Below are 23,956 nucleotides of genomic sequence, written 5' to 3'. Positions count from 1 at the left end.
GGGGAAAGTGTTGCTGGGGATATCCAGCGAGAAGTTTAAATTATCCAACATAATAATAATACAGGTAATAATAATAATGCCAGAGCAGTCACCAAGCAGATTGGAAACCTACTTGGCTATCATAAAACTGAGCAAACGCAACTAAATCTGATGATGCATAATGTGGTGGAACACAATTTGGAGCTATGCCGTATCCAACGCGCTAAAAACGAAGCCATGGGTTTCTTTAACCCTCAGTGACTGCTGTGGCGCACCTATTTTGAGCACTGAATGTGAAATATATTTGCGTGAGAGAGGGAGGAGACAGTTTCTCTTTGAGAGCTCGACCTCGCTGTGCAGTATGTATGATGCATTATTTGATAGAAGTGGCGGGTCAGCGACACAATCCAAATTTGACTGCAGCTTTTGACGCCATGTTTGCAGAAATAGACGTGACTGGGAAGAGGCTGCTCCTTGGTTTAGGGAGGCGCGTTTGACCTCGGGGAACATGCTTTTTAAAATTGTTTTTACTGTCCTAAAATAACTTGCCATTGCACCTCCACTACGTTAGGGGGCAGTGGCGCTCTCATTGGCAGAGTTTGCGCAGGGAGCATTCTCAAGGAGGAAATATGACGAGGCTTATGTAGCGCTTGGCTTCAATGTGACTGCGGTGGCAGACGAGGAAAGATCGATGTGCTTACTCTGTCTAAAAATTTTGGTAGCGGACAGCATGAAGCCAAATAAATTAAGGCGTCACTTCAAGACATTACACCCCAATCACGCTGATCAGCTGCTTGAGTTTTTTTCAGCGAAAACGTGCCGAGTATAGCCAACAATCATGCCGCTTTGTGACTGCTACTTCAGTAAACTAAAATACAGGTCCCGGCTACACATTGAGCAGAAGCCGAGAGTTGCTGTGTCCTGCTTCAAACCTCGCTTTGAAAAGCTGTGCATTGCAAAATGTGCTCATTATAGCCAATAATCCAGACATCATCTTTGATTTTTAAAAAAAGCATAAATTCTTTTATATATTTGTTTTGCTGGTTAGTTTTTTTTAAATATTGTGCTCCTGAGATGTTGATGATTCGTTTGAATGCATTATTAGTTATTGATTTTATGTCATTTTATTTTTCAGTATCGTATGGTTTGACATGGTCAGTCAAAAAATATTTATTGTTAAATTAAGGATTTAATGTTATTTTTGAATTTCAGAAGCACTTTAAATATTTTCTGTTCCAGTTACTAAAGCTATTCTGTGTTGTAAGTTGGTCCATATTATTGTTTTATTTATTCTCTTAAACGTTAATAAGGATACAGTGTTATGCAAAGGTGTACTTATAACAATTTTATAGACAAATGATACTATTTATAGTTGTGCGGGAGGGGGCGCGATGTTTTCCTCTTCCTTGGGGGGGCATGACAGAAAATAATTGAGAACCACTGGTTTAGACAATGTGTGTGGAGATGATGATTATCAAGCTAATTGTAAAGAGGGCATGTCAAACTCATGCCAGTGAAACCAAATGCATTATTTGATCAAATGAGAGTTTAGTGCAGTCGATGAGAAGGTGAAGTATCCATCCATCCATCCATCCATCCATTTTCTACCACTTATCCGGGGTCGGGTCGCGGGGTCAACGGCTTTAGCAGGGTAGACCAGACTTCTCTTCCCCCAGCCACTTCTTTCAGCTCTTGCCGAGGGATCCCAGGGCGTTCCGTGGCCAGAGAGAGAGAGAGTCTCTCCAGTGAGGTCCTGGGTTGCCCCCGGGACCTCCTGCCGGTGGACATGCCTGGAAAAACCTCACCAGGTAAGCGTTCAGGAGGCATCCGAATCAGATGCCCGAGCCCCCTCATCTGGCTCCCCTCGACACGGAAGAGAAGCGGCTCGAGTCTGAGTCCCTCCCGGATGATCCTGCTGCTCACTTTATCTCTAAGGGAGAGCCCAGACACCCTGCGGAGAAAACTCATTTCGGCCGCTTGTATCCGGGATCTCGTTCTTTTGGTCACGACCCATAGCTCGTGACCACAAGTCAGGGTAGAAACGTAGATCGACCGGGAAATAGAGAGCGTCACCTTTTGGCTCAGCTCTTTCTTCACCACGACAGACCGATATGTTTGATGTATGACCGATTTGTTATGATGATAAAAAGATTTTGACACAAATAAAAATAACACTTACGGTCACTCCATCACACCGGGGGCGTACCTGTGTGGGCCGAGATGCTGTGGTGGGTGTCCATTATTTTCATTTATAAAAGCTGGCAACCCCAATCCGTGGTAAACCGCGGGCACAAAACTTGCATTTTTCAGCATTTGGAACTCGGCAGCCCTTTCTTCCCGACAGCCCGTCACGCACACCGTGATAAAGCGTACTTAATTACAGAGGGGGGGGGGGGGGGGGGAATGGGCTTGGAGACAAACTGGAGGTTTATTTTCTGTACGTACATGGAAATGTGAACGAAGACACTGAATTGATTAAACTGGGAAAAATCCAAGCTACATGCGTAAGTCATGAGTCACAATTTAGAAAATGTCATTAATGAACAGTCTTGCTCAGTCAAGTCATGAGTATTTGGAAGGACGCAACTAACTAAACATTGAAAACTGTTAAATGCAAACACACACGCTGCTCTCTGTTCTACAACTTGTAGCCCAGTCCAGATCTGCTGATGTGGCAGAAGAGTGTCATGGCAAAACACATCCCTAAGACCTGTCAAAAAAAAAAAAAGACGAACATGGTCATCCGTGCTGTAGGTTTTAGTCATGTTTAACTTAAGCCATGCTCTCAGTCAGTCGGCGTTTGTTTACGTTTCAGTGTACAGTGTATAGGTGTGTATGTGTCTATTTTCACAATTCTGTGGAGAAAATTACTGTGCAGCGGTTAGTGCACTGTTTTTTTAATATTTTATACACACACAGATAGATATAGATGTGTGTATATATATATATATATATATATATATGTGTGTGTGTATATATGATATACAGTATATAATATATAAAATTTGTTTACCTCAATAATGCAGAGGACAATAACAGAAATCCCGGTGTTTAGGAAATTTTCTTCAAACCAGCTCCTTATCTTGTCCAAACAGCCCTGCAAACCCAAAGCAGACGATTTGAACTGAACTGAAAAAGAAAGGACTGAGTGTCATGCTGAACTGGTCACATGGTAATGTGTTGAGCTCCCATACAGTTGATCTGTACTGTCGCATCTGTGAGTCGATGCAGTCTTGAAAGCAGCAGGAATCTGGCACATTATCTCCCCAGTCTGACACATTGTGCACCCCGCAACAATCAAACTGGAACAAAATGTTACAAAACAACAAAAAAAATGTTACCTACATAAAAGTTTAAACCAAATGGTTCTTGATCATTAAATACAAATGTGTTTAAGTTAATATGTAAAATAAAGCTGAACTACGTCGGAAGTGATTGTTCTGTGTCCGATGAGAAGAAGCCTGTGTACAACTAGTGGTATGTGATCCACATTTTGAGAATGACTATGATATGCGGTGTGCCAGAAAGGTTTCAGCACTGGGGTCACAAAAGATACTTCAAACCCAAATTACGGGTTGCCTTTTCCGACACAGCTTGTAAATTTCGTCTGCTCATGTTCGTGTCTCACCGTTTTCTGAACCAGATCCCACTCACTGCGGTACTCATCCGGATGTTTCCCTTTTGCTTGCTTCAAACCGTCATTCAGATCACGCTCCACCCATTTGGCAATCTAATGAAGTGAAGTGTAGATTATTGGCATAACACTTGGATGGCACACGATAACAGAATGTGTCCGAGGTGTGGCCTAACGTCTTGTTCGTAGAGGAGAAGCAAGCACGCAGCAGTCAGCTCCACCAGCAGCAGGAAGAAGAGCATCAGGAAGAACTGACAGCAGAAACGGACACGCATGTTCATGTCACTCTTTCAACTACGTCCATTTGCATTTAAGAATCACATACCACATTTGCGATGGATAACCTGTTCAAATTCTGCTAGACTTGCTTTCATTGCCCTACCCTTATTGATGATGAGGAACTTGTGTCACAAGGGCAATACCAATACTTTGACTGTATTTATTTTATTTTCCGGGTATATGTGCTTTGTTTTTCCCCCTTAGTAGCCTCTTAACTTTACTCCCTTTGGAAGTACAGTAGTTTTCTGTACTTTGGAATGCATGCTCTGTCAAATTCAAAATAGGCTTTTTACTTTTTTCAAGCTCCGCAAATGACAAGACATTCTAATTTTAATTCTTTTAAAAGACAGATGGAACAAGAGCAAAATAGTCAATCTTGATTGATTGAATCTTGCTGTGGAAAAAAAAAACGGGGACCAGAAAGCATTCATGATAATGATGGCAATATTCAGAGATGTTCCTCATCTGTGGCCTGTTTTCAGAGAATTGTTTGATGTCAGCGAAAGAATGATTCCTGTTCAATGTGTTTTATCCAATCGCGTGCTAGCCTAAAAACTACCATCTTCTGGTGCCCAAACCTAGTCTGAAAAAAAAAAAACATTTAATTTTCATTTTTAGTAGTTAAAATGAGTCAAAATCGCATTGCTGTCATTTTCAATCGGTTTACAACTTTGCAAAGCGATGGGAGCACATTGTTTTGGTTTCATAACAGTTGAGTCGACACTTCGTAGCTTACAATGTGACATGTAACCCAGGGAACTGGCCGGGATGACCCCTTCTGTCAACAGTGCATGTCGACAGGATATTCGGAAGGACAATCCGCTGCTGTTCAGTGCGCAATATTAAAAAAATCTGAATGTTCATTGAAAAAAAAAAAGTACAGTTCCGTCCAGTATGTGTGTCGTACCGTCAGTAGGAGGCAGCGATTCTCTTTCAGAGCTCCCAGGAAGCCCAGGAAGGAAACACACGAGATGATGATGCCACTGATCAGCAACATGTTGGCTAAATTAAAGTTGGCCAGGGAAGGTGTGAGTGCCGTCAGTTTGAAGTTCACCATCAGGAACACGCCGAAGCCCAGCACGGCCACGCCAGACATCTGACACCGAAAAACAATCACTTCAGTAGGGGAGTACGTGTTCCATGGAAATGCTCTTCCTCCACTGCACTCACCTCAATAGTTATGGAAACGGGATTCGTTTTCTTTTTCTTTTTTACATGTTTAACATGTCCTCACTGTTCTCTGGGGAGAGGGTTTTAAATTTTGTTCTCACTTTGATCACTTAAGATTGTTTGAGCTTACTACCGATTCACCTCGTGGTCATTTTTGGCCACATTCACTTACTGTAGTCTGTAATTTTATTCATATAAGAAAATCATCTTTTTGTTGTCATGTGCATGAATGTCGCCCTCTTCATTTGACCCATCACAGTGAATACACTGAAGCAAGTGGTTGCTAAATTATACCTTGTACCTATCAAACACGTGGTCACGGCTGCCTATATCCAATTTTTTTGTTTGTTTGTTTGTTTGTTTGTTTGTTTGTTTTTTAAATTGCAAAATATTGACTCAATTTGCTCTGGAGTTGGCCGGCAACCAATTCAGGGTGTCCCCCGCTTACTGCCCGAGGACAGCTAGGATAGGCCCCAGCAGGCTCTGCGACCCTTGAGAGGATAAAGCAGTTCAAAAAATGGATGGATGGATGGATGGATATTGACTCAATTTTGCGTTTTTGAACCTTCAAATCCCAGCACAATTCATATTTTTGGGCAAATTCTTGGGCAGCCTGCTACCAAAACAACATCTGCTATCTCGACCTTCCGCTGATGAAAATATGCACGGAAGCTAGTCCCCCACCATCACCCCCTCCCTCATACATTCGCTTGTTTCACCGTCTTCATTGTTTATGTCTTGTGACCTGTTGTAACTGTCATATGCTTGTGCAGGAGTTTTTTTGCCTCACTCAAATTATCCTCAAAATGAGGGTAATTCGAGCGTGGTTTTTTTTCTCCCTCTTTCCCTCCCCTGTGGTTTCTTTCTGACCTTCGGGTTGAGTGAACGCTGGCGCGTTTTGGCAGGGCACACAGAGACGAACAACCCTTCACACTCACAGTCACACTTACGGACAATTTTGACTGATCAACTACCGGTAATCTGCCATGCATGTTTTTGGAGTGTGGGAGGAAACCAGAGTACCCGGAGAAAATCCACGCTGGCACGGGGAGAACATGCAAATTCCATACAGGAGTCACATTTCCTGTCTACCATGCACCCCCTTGAAGCAGTTTTGGCTCCGTCTCTCATCATTAATGTTAAGAGTGTGTAGGTTTCATGTTTGAATGTTTTTAGACCGACAGTGTTTGGCATGTTGTTGAATGGTCCTTTGGAAAAAATGTACAGTAAATAAGCATTTGTGATGATGAGAGTTGCACTCCGGAATAGGTGGAATAGTTGCATTTCCATTGACGTTGCACTTTACCCGTAATACTGAGTTCTAAACAAAAATGGTGCAAATTTAGTTTAGTCGTTTCGTACCAAAATGGTTTGGGTACAAACGTACCGCTAATGAAAATGACAAAATAATAATATAATGAACTTTGGTAAGTTGCGTTTGTGATTGCATTTGACACGTTTATGGCATCACGGCATCAGAACAAATGAATCAGAGACATACGTACAAAACAAAGAAAGTTGGCGACACACATGGTGTACTTTAAACACTTGAGGCATCCTTGGGTCATCGTGGCGAGGTTCTGTTAAAACACGTCACAAAGATTGTGAAAACGCAAATAGAAAAAGAGAGAAGCTTTTTGAAAACAGAACAGTGTTTTGTGTTATAAGCTGAGTTGGGCTTCACAAATTGACAGTGACACTTGGAGGGGTGGGTAGTGATTCTAGCTCATCTCATTTCCTGTCTTTCACAAAGAGACGCTGTGTTTCAAAAGGATTTCGGACATTTAGTCTTCGATTTTACTTATTAGACCAAAGCTAATATTGAAAAGATTTGGTCAAATGTGAAGATCCACAAATGTCAAATTATCATTAGTATTATAATTATTACAATTAGTTGAGGTAAAAACTGGTGCCAAACTTATCCGAATCTTCAAGACAAATTGTCCAAAAAGTCAATGCATTGTTGTTATTCTAAATAGAGTATATGATTTTAATTTTGACAACATTAGAACAAAGTATGAAATAATAAATAGGGAGAATAGTATCATAATCACAACTTGTACTATAATATTAGAAATATTTTGGTCATGATTGCTACCATTTCAGCATTACTTTGATGACTGTACATGCTGGAGTGTTCATTTTCTTTCGAAATATCAAGCGAGTATACAACACACCGAAAATGACAATGATCATTTTCACATTTCTAATGATTAAGACGACTGTAGCTTAGTGCCGCACAAACAATGTGACACTCGAATTCATAGTCTAAAAAAGACAAACAGACGCTTACCTTTTTTGTTAGAAGACAGTGATCAATTCTTTTCTCTCTTTTTTTTTGCTGTTGTTTTTGAGAACTCAGCTGCTGCTTACACTTCCCCTTCTCTTCATACTGAGGTCTGTGCTGTGCCTCATGGGGCTTTTCAGCACTGTCTTATTTCCTCTTTCTAAACATCGGGTGAAAAATCTATGAGTGAGCTAGTTCAGCACGGAATAAAGCAAAACACAACAGACTGGTTTTAATTTCTCGACGCATCTGGAATGTGAAAAGCCTGCTCTCATCAAGGTGTCTAATGCTGTCCACCTGAACACAGATGCAGACAAAGTCTCAGGGCCTGAATTTTCTGTTTTGGTAATTTTGTAGAGCAGTGCGGTTTGAAACGGACGTTTGCCCGAATGTGGGAGGGAACATGCTTCCTGCCCAATAGAAGAAGCTCCTCTCATTCACTTTAAATTGAATTCACCGCAGGAGGGGTCCGCACTGAAAAAAAAAAGAGTCTGCTGGATTTACATTAAAAAGTATGGGCATTGGTAAGACACATTAATATCATGTTTCACTAAGATAAATATAGAAGATAAAATCTTAACGCTCTAAATGAGCTCCAAGACAGCTGCGGTGCAGTACATCCAGAAGGGACATCTCTACTGATGCCCTCTGAAAATATTCAAAGGATCGCCCAAGCATTACGGATTTTATGGGGATGGTATTTTTCCTTTTCATAGAAGCGCTCACAACAAAGCCTACGCCACTTACTAAGATCATTAATGCTTTGTTCATAAAATACAAAATCATGAGGCGATGTTGTTCGAGGTTGATGTGGACATAAGTTGAGATGTCCACATTCATGTTGCATATTGGTTTGTTTATTGAACATAAAACATATACAGTAATAATTTGACAGAAAATAAGGTAGATAAAATAGTAAAAAGAAAGAAATCAGTCTTCATTCAACACAGTTATTATGTTCAAGGGAGTAGGAAGAAGTAAAAAACGTATCTAGTCCTACCCCGTTATGTGATTGTATCTAATAAATCATTTTTATATCAACCAGAAAAGAAAAAAAGTAAGAAGAAAGAAGTCTCCATTAAGGCTCATACTTTACCCTTAACCGTGATATTTTTACAACTTTTGGTTTGTATCGGGATTATATACATCCACACCCTGACACTCTTGTGTCAATTTTCTCTTGTATTCATAATGGATATATTTCCATATATTTCTCTATTTATCAACTTAGTTCTGATTTATCATTATATTTAATGTTTAGAATTTATCATTTTAACTCTGATTGATGTAGGTTGTTTGTACTATTTTTTTGAATTATTATTATTTTTTGGTGTGTTGGTGAGTGATTGAAGTTTTGTAAGATTTTTTTCAACGCTCATAATGAATTTTATGGTTCATTCAGACCAAAGGTGAAAAATTGCAACACACTGCTTGTCTTGCGTGTGTTTGTTCTACACCAGGGTTACTTTCGAGTAGACAGGAGGAAGCGCTCTTCTCCTCCAACATAAAAAAAAACCGTTTAAACATTGATAGTCAATTTGGTGAGCGATGGTTGTGTTGGCTGCTATCTTGGGTGACAGTTCAGCAGTTGTAAACAATTCAATCCACTCAAAATACTCCAACTTCCTTGCTCCCAATTTGCTAAGCCTGCTCCTTTTTTTGTCTCAGTCCCGGCCGGTAAAGGAAGCTGGCCGTGTTATGTTTCCCTCTCGGTCCCACAGGCGGCAATGATGTTGTCCTTGGCTCTCTTTATTTACAAACACTTGGGAATATTTTACAGATATGTCTTGCCACAAAACACAACGCCACCCCCAAAAACGTGCAGATTCCAAATGCGCAGGATGCTCGCACGCAAACACAAAACGTGTTCGGCGCACATAAGCTTACGTACCGAACTTTATTTTCAGTAGGCCCGTGCTTGGCTGTTGCAGATACGACTGGCCATCAATCAAACATAAAACATCTTGGAATAGCACTGCTTTTGAGGAGAAGTGCCTTAAAACAATAAAAAAATGATTTGTCTTTGAAACACAATAACAATGTGAATGCTAGTCTGTCATTATTTGTCCAATGACATCAGAGTGGAAGGGCTGATTCATAAGACGCTGATGTGTTGGGAAACCAGAATAAAATGCGGAAGTGGTCTGTTCTCAAGCACACCGGACCAATTCACACTTGAATAAATAACTGAAATGCTATATGCCGAAAGGCTTTGCGTCGCTGCCTCACAGTCTAGGTTCTGGGTTTGACATCAAGCAAAGGCTCTATTATGTGAAGTTTGCATGTTTTTCTTGTGCATCTGGCTCCCTCTCACATTCTGAAAACATGCATGCAAAGTTTTAGAAGATTGTTGTCCATAACGTTCAAGTTGAAGTTAAGTTTCTGTCATTTGTATGAAAGGAGAAATGATGCCAGTGAGCACTCAGCATTGGCGGCGCAATGGCCGAAATCTTACCTGACTCCAGTCGTCGCAAAATTGGATGTAAAAGAGGAGAGAGACAGTGGTGCTTGCTGCAGTACTGAACACCGACCTTTGTTGGACCAAGGCGCACCTTTCATTTTGTTCATTAGAAAGATCTGACTATCATCTGCCGCCATCTATAGTGGAGGAATGCTCACTCTGGTCAGCACCAGCTTGGCTGGAATGAGCCACCTTACGTCTGGGCGGCAGGTCATGATGGCACAATGTCAGTCAGATCAGTATTTGATCTCAGTCTGCAAAGACTCTTTGCACATGTTCACAGTAATTATCTCGAAGCATCCATCCATCCATCCATTTTCTTCTGCTTATCCAGCGTCAATTGGTGGGAGCAGTTGTCCTGGAAATCCAGACTCATCGCCTGGGACTCGCTGGGACCAAAATTCGTCCCGGGAATAGTCGTTGATGGCGGCCATCACTTGAACTGGCGGCGGAGGGATTGTGGTTGTCATGCACTGAAATGTAGTCGTCGACGGGGTGCAGCTGTCCCGTGGTGAAACGTAATCACTGATTGGGGGGCGTTGCAGGGGATGTGTGCTTGCGACTGCGATGGCCAGAACTAACCATCAAATGCACATATTACATCAGAAAAAAAACAAAACCCACCTCTTCTTAGTGGCGTCAAGCTGCTAGGGTTTTAACCCTTTCATGCACAAATAATTACAACCTGTAATTTGTTAACCTGATAAACTGTAGCAAACGCTGTCACCTGAAAGGGTTAATGACTCTATGTGTCTGTGTTTCGTTTTTAACTGATCTAATGCTGAATTACGTTAACAAACTCTTATGACGTTGCTCACAAAGTATCCAGGTACGTCACAGCAAATGCATAACTTGATTGCACTGTTCGTTTTAAACCGGGGCCAAGCCACGGTGGAGAGCGGGCTTTCCAGGCCCACTTGCTTCCGAAAAGGTACGTAACCGTCCGCACTCGGGTGTCTGGTAAATCATGCTGCCAAAGCATCCCCTCACAAGATCCCCCGAGGGACCTGATTGAACGTTCATGTCCAGAAAGCACATAAAACTGGTTGGACAAACTCCCGTGCCCTTTGGAGACCCTGCTGACCCCGTCGCTTTTCCTGAATTTGAGATTCAACTTCCCAAACAGACCCTCCTTCGACCCTGCCGCCCAGTTTTTTTTCATTGTTTTTATTTTTCAACTTTTATGTGGGCGGCCCGGTCGTCAGTGCAAAGGTACCGGGTTCAATTCCAGCTCCGGCCTCCCTGTGTGGAGTTTGCATGTTCTCCCCGGGTCTGCGTGGGTTTTCTCCGGGTACTCCGGTTTCCTCCCACATTCCAAGTACATGCATGGAAGGCCGATTGAACACTCTAAATCAGGGGTGGCTAAGCCGCGGCTCGTGATTGGTCGTTACCTGAGCCCTGAGCAACTGTTATATTCATTTTCAGTTGACAAGACAATGGCAAAATAAGATAAGATAACCTTTATTTGTCCCACACTGGGGAAATTTGCAGTCTACAGCAGCAAAATTGGGGGGAAACAAAGTGTTTCATTGCACAACATAAAATGGACACCCTCTGAGAAATGGGTGGGGTTTTCTGCTTAATTCATACTCCACAAATGCTATATTAATCAAGAAATACTGTCTTTGGATTAGCGGGCCTCTTTTTTTTCTTTTTTTTTAAAGTTGACTTCTTTAAATGTTAATTATGAATAAAACCGGTGCTCCATTATTTATGAACACTTAGGCTTTGTACGATACTGTCGTTTAATTTTGGTTGTGATGGTGGGACTTGGAGAGCTAGGTATTTATTTTAGTGGTACTTCTAGTAAAAAGTTCAAGAACCACCACCCCAGGCAATTGTTTACGGCTCTGTAACTAGCTTCAAAACAGTGATCCATTTGTTCCTGCTTCAAAATGCGCAAGTGTTTATTTTTGTCTTTTACTCTTAATTTGTTTGCTCTTTGTCATGATATCGATGTTAAACAAGTAGGGAGAGATAAAAGAATGTTCCATCAAATAATACATCTTAAGTATTAGTTATGTAAGCTTATGTTATATTATTAATTATCATTTTATGTTTGAGCTTCATATTATTTCATGTTAAGCATACCTAAATTATATTCTGTTGTTTAATAATTGCTTTTTTTATGTTGATAGGTTCTGATTGGCTGTTAAAGTAAGAGAAGTAGGAAGTGATTTTAGTTACGGGGGTCGTGTTCTCGGACGTGCTGCGGTGCAGACGTTTTTTTTCCCCTTCTTTTATTAAACTGCGTTGAAGGATTCCATCTCTCCTTTTGTCATTCGTAAAAAAGAGCCATCCACTGAAAAACAACAAACCCCTCAACTTACATTGGTGGCAGTGGTGGGATGGTATGTTTTGTGTGGCTTTTTGACTCTTTTTATGCAACGATTTTTCGTGCGGCGGTCCGGTAGTCCAGTGGTTAGCACGTCGACTTCACAGTGCAGAGGTACCGGGTTCAATTCCAGCTCCGGCCTCCCTGTGTGGAGTTTGCATGTTCTCCCCGGGCCTGCATGGGTTTTCTCCGGGTGCTCTGGTTTCCTCCCACGTTCCAAAAACATGCATGGCAGGCTGATTGAACACTCTAAATTGTCCCTAGGTGTGAGTGGGAGCGCGCATGATTGTTCGTCTCTGTGTGCCCTGCGATTGGCTGGCAACCGGTTCAGGGTGTCCCCCGCCTACTGCCCGATGATGGCTGGGATAGGCTCCAGCTCCCACCGCGACCCTCGTGAGGATTAAGCGGTTCGGAAAATGGATGGATGGATTTTTCGTGCTAATTGTCATCTTGCTAGCCACGTGGATTTTTGCGCTCTACTGAATGGCTGCTGCTAGGCAGCATTTTGGATGAGATTTTGAGGTTTCCAGCAGTTAGATTTTTTTTCCCCTCTACCTTCGTTTTGGACATTATTACCATCGTTATTCACCGTTTTTGAGCTCGCCATGGTCACTATTGAGACGTCCGTTAGTCAACCCCCTGAAGTGGCTCATTCCACTGCTGCTTCTATGGCTGCTGTGAATATTACTCAACTAGGCCGCCTCAACATTGATTTACCACCAGCTTTTAAAGGAGATGGGACCGTGTCTTTTCCTAGCTGGTCTCGACGTTTTGAGGTGTCCATGCAAGCCATGTATGACCGACCAACCACTGAAATGTCATCTGTGCTGGCTTCAGTTTTACCAACAAGGTTAGCTAAGGCTGCATTTCTGTACTGGGATAGCCTTTCGCCCACAGTCAAGAAGGACTACGGGGCTGTCAAGAAGAGGCTCCAGGATGTCTTTGGTCTTAACCACTCCCTGACGTTTTTCCAAACCCATGTCAATGCTCGTCCCCACAAGCCCGGTGAGAGCCTTGAGGTGTACAGTGCTGACATCTGTATGACTATGACCAGGTGTCAATGACATGTTCTGATGCTGCTTCTGATAAACTTCGAAAAGCAATCGAACAACTGACACTTAAAGTGAGTAACCTACAGAGTGACGTCTGCCAGCTACAGGAGGAGAACACTTACCTCAGCCAGCGCTTTGACCACTGGGCCAGTCACCGTTTTCCATCGACCATCGAGATGAATGCCAAACCAGAGCCTACTACTCACCTGACAGATGCTACGGTCAAACTCCAGAGTTCCGGGGTGAGAGGACGCTGGCGTGTATGTCACCGCTTCTCACTCCAAACTTTTCCAAACTTTTCAAAGCTCAGATATTCCTTCAGATTTTTCTTTTGCCCTTCTGTTTTGGACTGTTTGGACTGTGATTAATGTAACAAATCATAGCTTCACCCGACCAATCAAACCCCAATTCGTAACTTAGTCCACGGGCTAACGCCGGTAGCTTAAACTTACCGGCTGTCACCGCACCGGCCTTTCTCCCTCGTCATGGGGCGCCACAACTTCGCCGCCTTTGGGTTATTTCTGATACTCCTGACGTTCTGCCATCATCCAGTGACAGGACTGCTCCACTATTCTGTTGCGGATCTTCTCCGGATCCGGAGGATTGTACCGAAGCCTCCACCGCCGGAGCACCATCATCCTGACATCGCTCGCCTGCCTCGACGTCGCTACATTCACCGCGGGTCGCGTAGACATGTTGACTATAAAAACCCTGGCTCAATCAACTCAACCTGGTCCACTTCTCGACGTCCTCCCAGAAACCGCAGCCGCAACACTAACTACCATGCAGTAGCCCGCCTGGCTAGGTCGGCTAACAGCACTGCCGCCGTCAAACATGACACCTCCGCCGTCAACTTTGGACTGCTGAACATCCGCTCACTCACGAACAAGGGACGCCTCATTCAAGACGTCCTCGCCGAACGCAAACTTGACTTCCTCGTTTTAACAGAAACCTGGCAACAAACAAACGACTTCGCTGCTCTGAATGACTCCACTCCTCCCGGCTTTGTTTACATCTGCCGTCCCCGTGGCAACGGCCGTGGAGGAGGCCTCGCGGTAATCCACCGCGAGAAGTGGAAAGTCTTGCCTGTCTCCGTCCCTGCATCAAGCTCTTTTGAATGCCTGGTGTTTAAACTCCCTGGACCCTCGCCAACCATCATTGCCACAGTTTATCGCCCCCCGAAGCCACATAGCGATTTTATCAATGAATTTTCCAGCTTAATCACACACTTATCCACTCTCTCGCCAAATTTAATTTTGCTGGGAGATTTCAATATTCACATGGACAACCCCGACCTGCCACTCACAAGAGACTTCACATCCTACCTGGAGAGCCTCGCTATACACTGTCTTATTGACTTCCCCACCCACATCAAAGGCCACACATTGGACTTGGTTTGTTGCTCTGGCCTCTCCCCCTCCAATCCCACTGCTGATGTTTTTCCTGAAACCGATCATTTCCTCCTCACTTTTAACACCGTACTCCGTCTCTTTACAATCAAAACCTCCCGCCTCATTTCTTTTCGTAATACCAAAAATATCAACATTGACACCTTCTGCTCCATTATCGACCGTTCCCCGCCCCCAGACGCCCTTTCAAACCCGGATGACCTCACCGCTCACTACAATGCCTGCCTCACAAATATTCTAAATTCTCTCGCCCCCCTGAAGACCAGGACTGCCTTATTCTCTACATCTGCCCCCTGGTTTACACCCGCTCTTAGGTTATTGAAATCAAAAAACCGCCAACTTGAGCGACTCTACAAGAAAACCGGTCTCACCATCCATAAGGACATGTACACTACCCATATCACTAAATACAAGGACCAAATTGCACAAACCAAATCCAGCTACTACTCCGGCCTCATCCTCTCCAACAAAGGAAATTCAAGAACTCTCTTCTCCGTCATGAACAAAATCCTCCGGCCACCAAATTCTCTCCCCCTCCACCTGTACTCCACAGCAACCTGCAACTCCATAATGGAGCACTTCAATCACAAAATCCTTAAGATCCATCACCACCTCCATCAAAACCTGCCTGCTCCACCCCCATCTGAACCTTCTCCTCCTTGTCATTCCTTCTCCAGTTTTGTTCCACCCACGACTGCTGAATTATCCAACCTCATACTCAAATCCAAGCCCACCACTTGCCAGCTCGATCCCCTCCCTTCATCCCTTGTTAAATCCTGCCTTCCTTCCCTGCTTCCTCTCATATCTGCTATTATCCACTACTCACTCTCTTCTGGTATTGTCCCATCACTCTTCAAAACCGCTGCTATCGCCCCCACACTGAAAAAACATGGCTCTGACCCCAACAACTTCGATAACCTCCGCCCCATCTCCAACCTTCCATTTATCTTGAAAATCCTAGAAAAAACTGTTGCTGCTCAACTCCACTCCCACCTGTCCCTTCACTCTCTCTATGAACCCTTTCAGTCCGGTTTCCGCCCCCGCCACAGCACAGAGACTGCCCTAATCCCGTATTGTAAATGATCTCCTCATAGCATCTGATTCCGGTTTAGTCTCCATCCTCATCCTCTTAGACTTGAGCGCCGCCTTTGACACAATCTCCCACCCTATCCTCCTCAATAGACTCTCCTCCATTGGTCTCTCCCACACTCCCCTCAATTGGTTCCACTCCTACCTCACCGGCCGCACTCAGTTTGTCCAGCTCAAATCCTTCACCTCAAAGCCCTCCCCAGTCACCACAGGTGTACCACAGGGATCTGTCCTAGGTCCCCTTCTCTTCATCATCTACCTCCTGCCTCTTGGCCATATCCTCCGCAAATTTAATATCCACTTTCACTGCTTTGCTGATGACACCCAGCTCTACCTCTCCTGTAAGCCAAACTCCATACTCCCACCCCCCTCCCTCACCTCTTGCCTCTCTGAACTCAAAACATGGTTCACAACAAACTTTCTTAAATTAAATGCTAATAAAACTGAAGTCCTCCTTCTTGGCACCAAATCCACTTTATCTAAAGTAAACAGTTTTTCCTTAAACATCGACAGCTCCTTAGTGTCCCCCTCCCCCCAGGTCAAGAGTCTGGGTGTCATCCTGGATAGCATGCTCACCTTCCACTCACATATCAACACCATCACCCGCACTGCTTATTTCCACCTCCGTAATAGTCCACAGTCTTGTCACATCCCGCCTTGATTACTGCAACGCTCTCCTCTTTGGCCTACCTCAAAAGTCCCTCCATAAAATCCAGCTGGTTCAAAACGACTCTGCTCGCATCATCACAAAAACATCTTCCCAGCAGCACATCACCCCCGTTCTCAAACAGCTCCACTGGCTCCCTGTTCAAAATCGCATCAATTACAAACTGCTTCTATATACATATATGGCCATCCACAACCTGGCCCCTCCTTACCTGTCCGACCTTCTCCAGGTGCATATCCCCTCTCACTCCCTCAGATCCTCGTCCTCCCTCCGCCTGTCAGTGCCCCCTGCCCGCCTGAGCACCATGGGAGCCAGAGCCTTCAGTCACGCTGCTCCAAAGCTTTGGAACAACCTACCTCCGGACCTCCAAAACTGCACACCCCTTTCCACTTTCAAGTCCCGTCTAAAAACACACCTGTTCAGGATTGCCTACAACACATAGCTATTCCATTTCCTATGTTTTTATGATTTTATGTCCTGTTTTTATATAATATCTCACTTACTAATTTTTACATTGTATTTTTTATTGTCTGTACAGTGTCCTTGGGTGGCATGAAAGGCGCTTTTAAATAAAATGCATTATTATTATTATTATTATTATTATTCCATCGCAGGCACCATCCAGACTCACCTGAGGTCCGACAAAGCAGACGTGATTGGATCTCTGATGATGACCGCCACCACCGCCATTCCCCAAGTAGATGCGGCAGGAACTCTCGGGAGGATACAAGATGCCATCATTCTGCTGATAGTACATCACAGGATCCATTCGACTCGACTGTGATCCACAGAGAAGAAATCAATGTCAGACTGCAGACTCATTACCAAGGCGTTCTGAAGTGCCAAGTCCGTCTGACACCACTCACACCCCTCCTGACGTCAGGCTGCCTTCTCATGTCGTTACGAGGCCCATTAATGCAAACCAAGCTACGTGTGCACCGCCGATCTTCAGCCGGAACCAGACCCAAAACCCCATCAGCCGGTTCCGAAACAGTCCAGAGGATCCTCCTCACCTACTTTCCAGCTTTCCACCAGTGGATTGGAACTGCAGGAGAAACAGGAGCAGGTCCCGATCCTGGCAGAGGTCATGAGTTGGAAGCTCAAAGGCTTCAAACCCCCTCACTGGAGGATGAAAAACAGACCCGCTGCAGAGAAGTCACTCTGGCATGAATACAGAAGGCTCACCTTTCACCAAGACCTACTCTGTCGGAAAATCCATAACCCAAAATCCAAGTCAGCAGTCTAACCAGGTTATCATACCCCAAGAGTTACAGGACAATGTCTTCAAGCTGCTCCATAGAAATCCTGTGGCAGGCCATTTGTCAGCAGAGAAGGTTCTGCAACGTATTCAGGTACTGTGCTACTGGCCATTCTTGTCTCGAGATATTCGTGAGTGGTGCAAGAAGTTTGTGCCATGTGATGCTCGACACAATCCTGCTCGACATCAGAGAGCACCCATGAAGACAGTGACTGCAACCTCATCATTCCAAAAGATCTGCTGTTGTGGACCAAATGTCTACAGCTCTGCCTGCAGCCCTGGGCTTAAGTTCCAATTCCTTCACACGCCCAGGCCGCCGTGAAGTTAAGCTTCTGTCCTGTTTCACAGACTTTGTTCTGAAATGATTTTATGTCCCTGATGCCCCCACCCCTGTGCAATGTTGTTAATTTGTTGTAAATTAGATTCTACAGTTGAATGATCAAAGTAGAAATGAGGACATTTGGTGGGAGGGGGAAGAATGTAAGCTTATGTAATTGCTTAGACATGAAATAATATGATGCTCAAACATAAAATGATCATTAATAATATAACATAAGCTTACAGTTATTTTCTTCATAGTGTTATGTTTTGGATTTTGCTGATGTTTTTAAGATGTAGGGTAAGGGTCAAAGGTAACACTTTGAACAGACTTGATCTCTGCATGTGTAAAATGGGGGTGAGCCATATGCGCGGGCGTACGGGGCTTCAAATGTATTGTAAGTTGAGCGGTTTGTTGTTTATGAATAGATTGCTCTACTTTAAATAACGGCAAAAGGAGTGATGAACATCCGTTTGAACGTAGCTTGACTTCTAAACGTCTGCACCGCAGTACGATCGAAAACACTCTTCTCGGCAACTAAATCACTCCCTGCTTTAACTTAGTCCAACAGCCAATCGGAAGCTATCAACATAAAAACATGTCTACGCAATTATTAAACAACAGAATGTAATTTGTGTCATCTAAACATGAAAGAATATGATCCTCAAACATAAAATGAAAATAATTATTAATGCATCAGCTTACATTATGATGTCATTGCGTGTGGGCTGAAAGGCAAGTCTGTAGTGACAATTCTGTAGATGTTTTTAAGGTGATCATCAGTGATGTACGGAGCCGTAGTGATGCAACATACAGGAACCCAGTTGAAACCTTTATTTTGAGTCGCCACACGACTACTAAAACCCCAGAGGCAATTCCTCTCATTAGTTCAGTGTTTATGGAAATTTCCACCACATCCACATATAGTGAGGTGGACCGGCTCCAATACCAAATTGTGCTGAAAACCAATTCCTTCATTCGTTTAAGAACAGGGGTACAGATGCAGAACTTGGGGGGGCGGGGGGTGAGACCAAGCTTATAAAAAATGAATATAACATTAGCCTTGTGCGTGTATACTGTACTATATCTTAAATCATTTCAATTACGAAGTAGCCCTATTTTATAAAATACAAAATTAATTATAAATTACATTTATACAGTTTAATATCAAATCTATTTAATATTAACATAATGCGGGTCTCATGAACCTAACTGATCGCTGTTTTTCAGTTTACTATTTCCTTGCCAGTATATATTTTTGAGCAAAGAAACATTTTCAACACATCCTTTTTTGTGTTTTGGAGCCACGTCTGTTGTTTTCAACAAAGCAAACCGCATGAAAATTGCTTCCAAAATCAGCAAGTTACAATTGATTTGTGGCCCCCTCTATCATTTAAGTTACTGATATACATTTTAACAGATGAGAGTTCACACTCTATAATTATGGGCATTATTACAGATAAGGATGCATATTATCAGGGTAGCATCTTGCCTTTATGCAAGGCAAACTGACACACCTGTGAAAATAAGCCTTCCTTGTAGCTGGCTCAAAGTATCCTTCAAGTTTTCCCAAACGTTATTTTCAGGCAGTTGATCCATTTTCAGTTGTCCATTTTCCTGGGTAAAATGTTTTTTTTTGTTTGTTTTTTTGTGGTTGTTTGGGTCTATAAACCAACTCTGACCTGTTTTTTTTTTTTTTGTTATATCAATTCTTCTGTTATTGGAAGTTTGAATTTGCAAAAGAGTTAAATATTTCTCATGTTCAAATTTAACATATATATTTGGAGTCAACATTATTATTATTTTTTCTACGTTTAAACTTCTACAGTCCAAGTGGATGCGTATGTATAGATTCAACATTTAGACTTAATATTTAGATTTTGTCTTTAATATTTATACTTAATGTTCCCTCGCTGCTTCGCAGTTTGGTGAAAGCAACTTTACTCTATCACGGGTTTTCATTTGGAACCATAACTACATCTCTTGCAGTTTTACCTTGCTATTTTGTGTGTTTTCTTACTATGATTCTCCCTTCTAAGTCGGAAATGTTATTTTATTTATTTGTATTTTATTCTTTTTTTAATGTGTGATACAAAGCCAAGGAGCGTATTGCACGCAAAAAGTAGGGTAAGTAAAAAATATTTATTTTCATAGTTAGCATTTAGAGATCACATTTAAGATAAGATAAGATAAGATAAGATATCCTTTATTAGTCCCACACTGGGGAAATTTACAGACTCCAGCAGCAAGAATGTAGGCAGAAAAAAGAAGAAAAAACAAACAAACACCGTCCAATTAAGTGCAATATAAATACAAAATGGATAAATCGCAGTGCTATTTACAGTTGTTTTCCACATCATTCAATTAATATTTACCATTTGGTTGTAACTTTTAACCCTTTCATGCACCCTGTAACCTGCTAAGATGGTAAGCTGTTCACTGTAGTAATTGCTGTACCCGAAAAGGTTAATATTTAGACGCTCCAAAATTCACATAACTGTTTTTTACAAACATTGTTTGAAGCTAGGATAAAGCGGTTTGGAAAATGGATGGATGGATGTTTGAAGCTAACTGTAACAAAGCGTTGCCGTTATTTTCAGCACAAACATTTTAGAGCAGCACCTCATTTCGTGATGACTGTGCAGATAGGGGAGGGAAGGAAGCTTGCTTGCTCACGCACAGCTCACTGCAACACTTGATAGTGTACATGCAGGCAAAAGGGAAATCAAAACACAAGTCCGTCTTTTGATACTGTCTGAAGAGGTCACACTCATGCAATGACGTGATTTGCTCACGTCATGACAGCTCGGTGATATGTGCAGCGTTTTTCACGCTTTGGACAGCGAATTTGAGTGTTGTTCCAAATTATACAACCTATAAGGTGCGGCTCTTTAGTGACAGTTCCACCAGCTGCGCTGTCATGTCTCGATCAAATGTGACTTCATTTTTTTTAATATGTTGTGAAGCACTTTCAAGTCACCACGGGGGCATAGTGGGCTTTTATGTGTTTGCGCCCTAGTTCCCGAAGAGGAGCCCTGGAACATTTTGTGTTTACGCATTTACTGTGATAACATTTTCCTCGCTGAATCACAGGCAACGCTCTGTAGTGGTGGCACCTTTCCTCCACTGCTAACAGGGAAGTCTGTGTGTTAGTCAGCCATTCCGGCAGCTGCCCCACTAAAGTTCCTTTGAAATGCCACTTTGTTTATTCTACAGTGCTAAATATGCAGGATGCCATTTAGGAAACCTCAAATTCATGGAGGGGAAAGGCTGCAGAATTCTTTTCTTTAAAGCTCAAATCTGCTTCTCCGATGATCAATTAGAAGAACTTTTAGTATCTTGTTGCGCTTTCTTTTGAACTCTATTTTTCTTTCTTGCTTTTTTTCAAAATGATCAAGTTAGCAGTCATAAATTAGCAAATTACTCCGCCTCGGTGTAATCAGTATCTGTAGCCTACTTTCCGATATGTGACCAAACAAAGGACGTCGAGTTTTACCATATTGGCCTGAATATAAGACGGTGTTTTTTGCATTGAAATAAGTCGTCTTATATTCGGGGTCTAGACATTATACCCATTCACGACGCTAGATGGCGCCAGATATCATTGAAGCAAATGCTGAACTTGACTCCCCAGGCCAAAGCGAACCCATGTCACGAAGAATAAAAATAAAAATAGCGGTAGCACGAAGAAGAAAAAAAATAGCGGTAAGAAAGAAAAGAGAAAAGAGAAGAAAATAATAGAAGAGATAACAGAAAATGGAGAAACGTAGCGACAATCTGGAGAAAAGTGGGTCGAAGATCGGCCAGGTTAACTAGAAGTTATGGTGTAAACTTTAAGATGCTTTTTCTCTCAAATATATTATAATCATTTGTTTCAGATGTACTGTAATAATTTTCTGTATAAAAATTAATTTGGTGTTCAAAAAGTCTTTTTTCAAACTTGAGTCTTGAAAAAGAGGGGCTCGTCTTATAATCAGGGCCGTCTTATATTCGGGCCAATATGGTACTAACAGTGCAACGACTGGTGCTCTATTCTCCCCTGCTGTCATCGCTTGTATTAGATGCAGCGGAGGAATGCGCAGGCCACGACTTGCCACTGCCCCTTTTACTTAGAATGCAGCCGACTGCCACACCTGCATCTACCCCAAGCAGAAGGCCCACTCGTTGACCATTTCTTCCGTTTGATTTACCTGAAAAGCTCATGCGACGACACAACTCATGATGTAATATGCTCACAACCATCCATGACATCTAATACTCTGTGCGGTATGAACAGGATGTGCATGCTTTGTAAGTGGTATGAGGAATTTGTCAGAGATGTCAATTCTGACGGTGAAGTCCTGACATGGGACTCACAAACGTGTACAAGCACACAGTCTCGCACAGATCACACCGTATGAGTCGTTGAAATTGTTGCTGGAGTAAAATGTGAGTTTTGTTCATTTGAGCAAGTAGCAATTACATTCTGCATGTCCTCTTTTACTTTTAGCTCAATATGGATGGATGGATGAAAGTGAAACCGACTTGCTTGCTTAATTGTAATGATATTGGGCAAAAGACACTCTTAGCTTTGTTGTTTGAGCAATGCTTATAGTGTCCATCTTAACTGCAATGCCACCCTGTGGAGTACAGACTGTTATAAATGTTTTTTTTTCTTTGCTGCGTCCTAATTTACAGAAGATAATAGACTGACGGACTAATATGAATCTGAGAAGTGGAAGGTCCGTTTATCCAGAGTTTCACCAAAATATCGGGAGTATGCTCTCTGCCCCTACGTCAACCCACCGAAATGTTCAGTCTTATCAATAGCACACAACCTCCGACCTCCATATGTTTGGGAATATGGTTTCTAGCACGTAAACAATGGTTGGCGCATGGCCAGACAGGAGGCTGCCAAATTGGCACCCCTGCCAGCCCCCTCCTTTTTTCGACTCCCCTTCTGCTCCGACATGACGCAGCATGGCCAGTACACACATCCTGCCTTTGTGGGCCAGGAATTTAAAGAATGTAGACTGTTGCCTTTCTCCCTTCTGTTGGCTATCAAGGTGCTGGCCATCAATCCCTCACCCCAGCCAGCCCCCCCCCCCCTTCCCCACAGCGTCCCAGTGGTTTCTCAGCACAGCTGTCAGGTTGTTTGTATAATAAGTAAGTTTGCGCACTGTGGTGTGTGTCGTCCCACCACGACACAACCACTTTGGACTTGAGTGACAGCACCTGTTCTTGGAAGTCAAGTGGTGTGTAGTGGCTCAAACTTAGAAGACACAAGTTTGAATGCATCGGCGCCCTCAAGGTTTTACTAGTTGGGCTTCTTTTCATGTGCTAATGTGGGTTTGGTATTTTGTCCTTGATGGCTAAAAACTCTGATCTTGTGGTGAGGTGATTTTGTCAACCGCTGCTTCCAAGTTCAATAGCAAACAGTTTAAGTCAACAGGATGCGAAAAGACACACTGAACCAATGTCAAAGAACTGGTAGCAGTAAAGAGAGACTGCAAACCGCTCTCACATTAGCCGCGTCTGGACCACAGACACTCCAAAGGAGCAAAGATAGATCTATCGCTTCAGGTGATGAATTTCTATCACTTACCCGATGGGTGACAAAGTGAATGCTGACTTTTTCCTGCAGCTCATGAGAACTCGAGATTAGGCTTGTATTTCCTGGAATGTGGCCCGTTCGGAAAGAGGATGGACTAACACAGGATGTCCTGAGCTGTAGTCCCACAGCACAGCGTGGCGTTGTTTTTCGTGATTCCATTACACCTGTTGTTTTTATGACCTTCATGACTTCAGTCATCTTTGACGAGATGGCTCTTCGAGCTCTCAGGGTTACCTCAGTAACCGACACATTTGACAGGGTGGGGTTAAATTGTGACATCAATCCAGATTCAAGTGTAAACAAGCTAAAGTCAAACAGTGATTTGAAAACATTTTTGTCACTCCCACCTTCTGCCTCCGTCGTGCTGATGATCTTACGGAGGGGGTGTGGCCATGTGTGTCTATAAGTCAAGTCCCTGTTGGGG

General features: G+C 43.0%; 1 protein-coding gene across 2 annotated transcripts; it reads right to left on the bottom strand.

Moving 5' to 3' along the window:
• Positions 1-2,388: 2,388 nt before the first annotated feature.
• On the bottom strand, positions 2,389-23,718 carry LOC147205534 (leukocyte surface antigen CD53). Of its 2 annotated transcripts, XM_086112551.1 has the most exons (9): positions 23,524-23,718; positions 20,562-20,633; positions 6,568-6,642; positions 4,800-4,988; positions 3,790-3,864; positions 3,608-3,709; positions 3,174-3,281; positions 2,993-3,076; positions 2,389-2,689 (listed from the first exon to the last, which is right to left on the bottom strand). In XM_086112551.1, the coding sequence occupies exons 1-9, from the start codon at positions 23,716-23,718 to the stop codon at positions 2,618-2,620; spliced, it is 972 nt and encodes a 323-aa protein (XP_085968677.1). In that variant the 3' UTR covers positions 2,389-2,617. The 2 variants fall into 2 exon arrangements, with proteins under 2 accessions (XP_085968677.1, XP_085968678.1); XM_086112552.1 differs by lacking the exons at positions 20,562-20,633; positions 23,524-23,718 and adding an exon at positions 7,356-7,653.
• Positions 23,719-23,956: the final 238 nt, after the last annotated feature.

The sequence above is a fragment of the Hippocampus guttulatus genome, chromosome 5 (assembly GCF_054856545.1).
Source record: "Hippocampus guttulatus isolate MCC_2025c chromosome 5, RoL_Hgut_1.0, whole genome shotgun sequence".
Taxonomy (NCBI): Eukaryota; Metazoa; Chordata; class Actinopteri; order Syngnathiformes; family Syngnathidae; genus Hippocampus; species Hippocampus guttulatus.
This window is presented reverse-complemented; position numbering and strand designations above follow the sequence as displayed.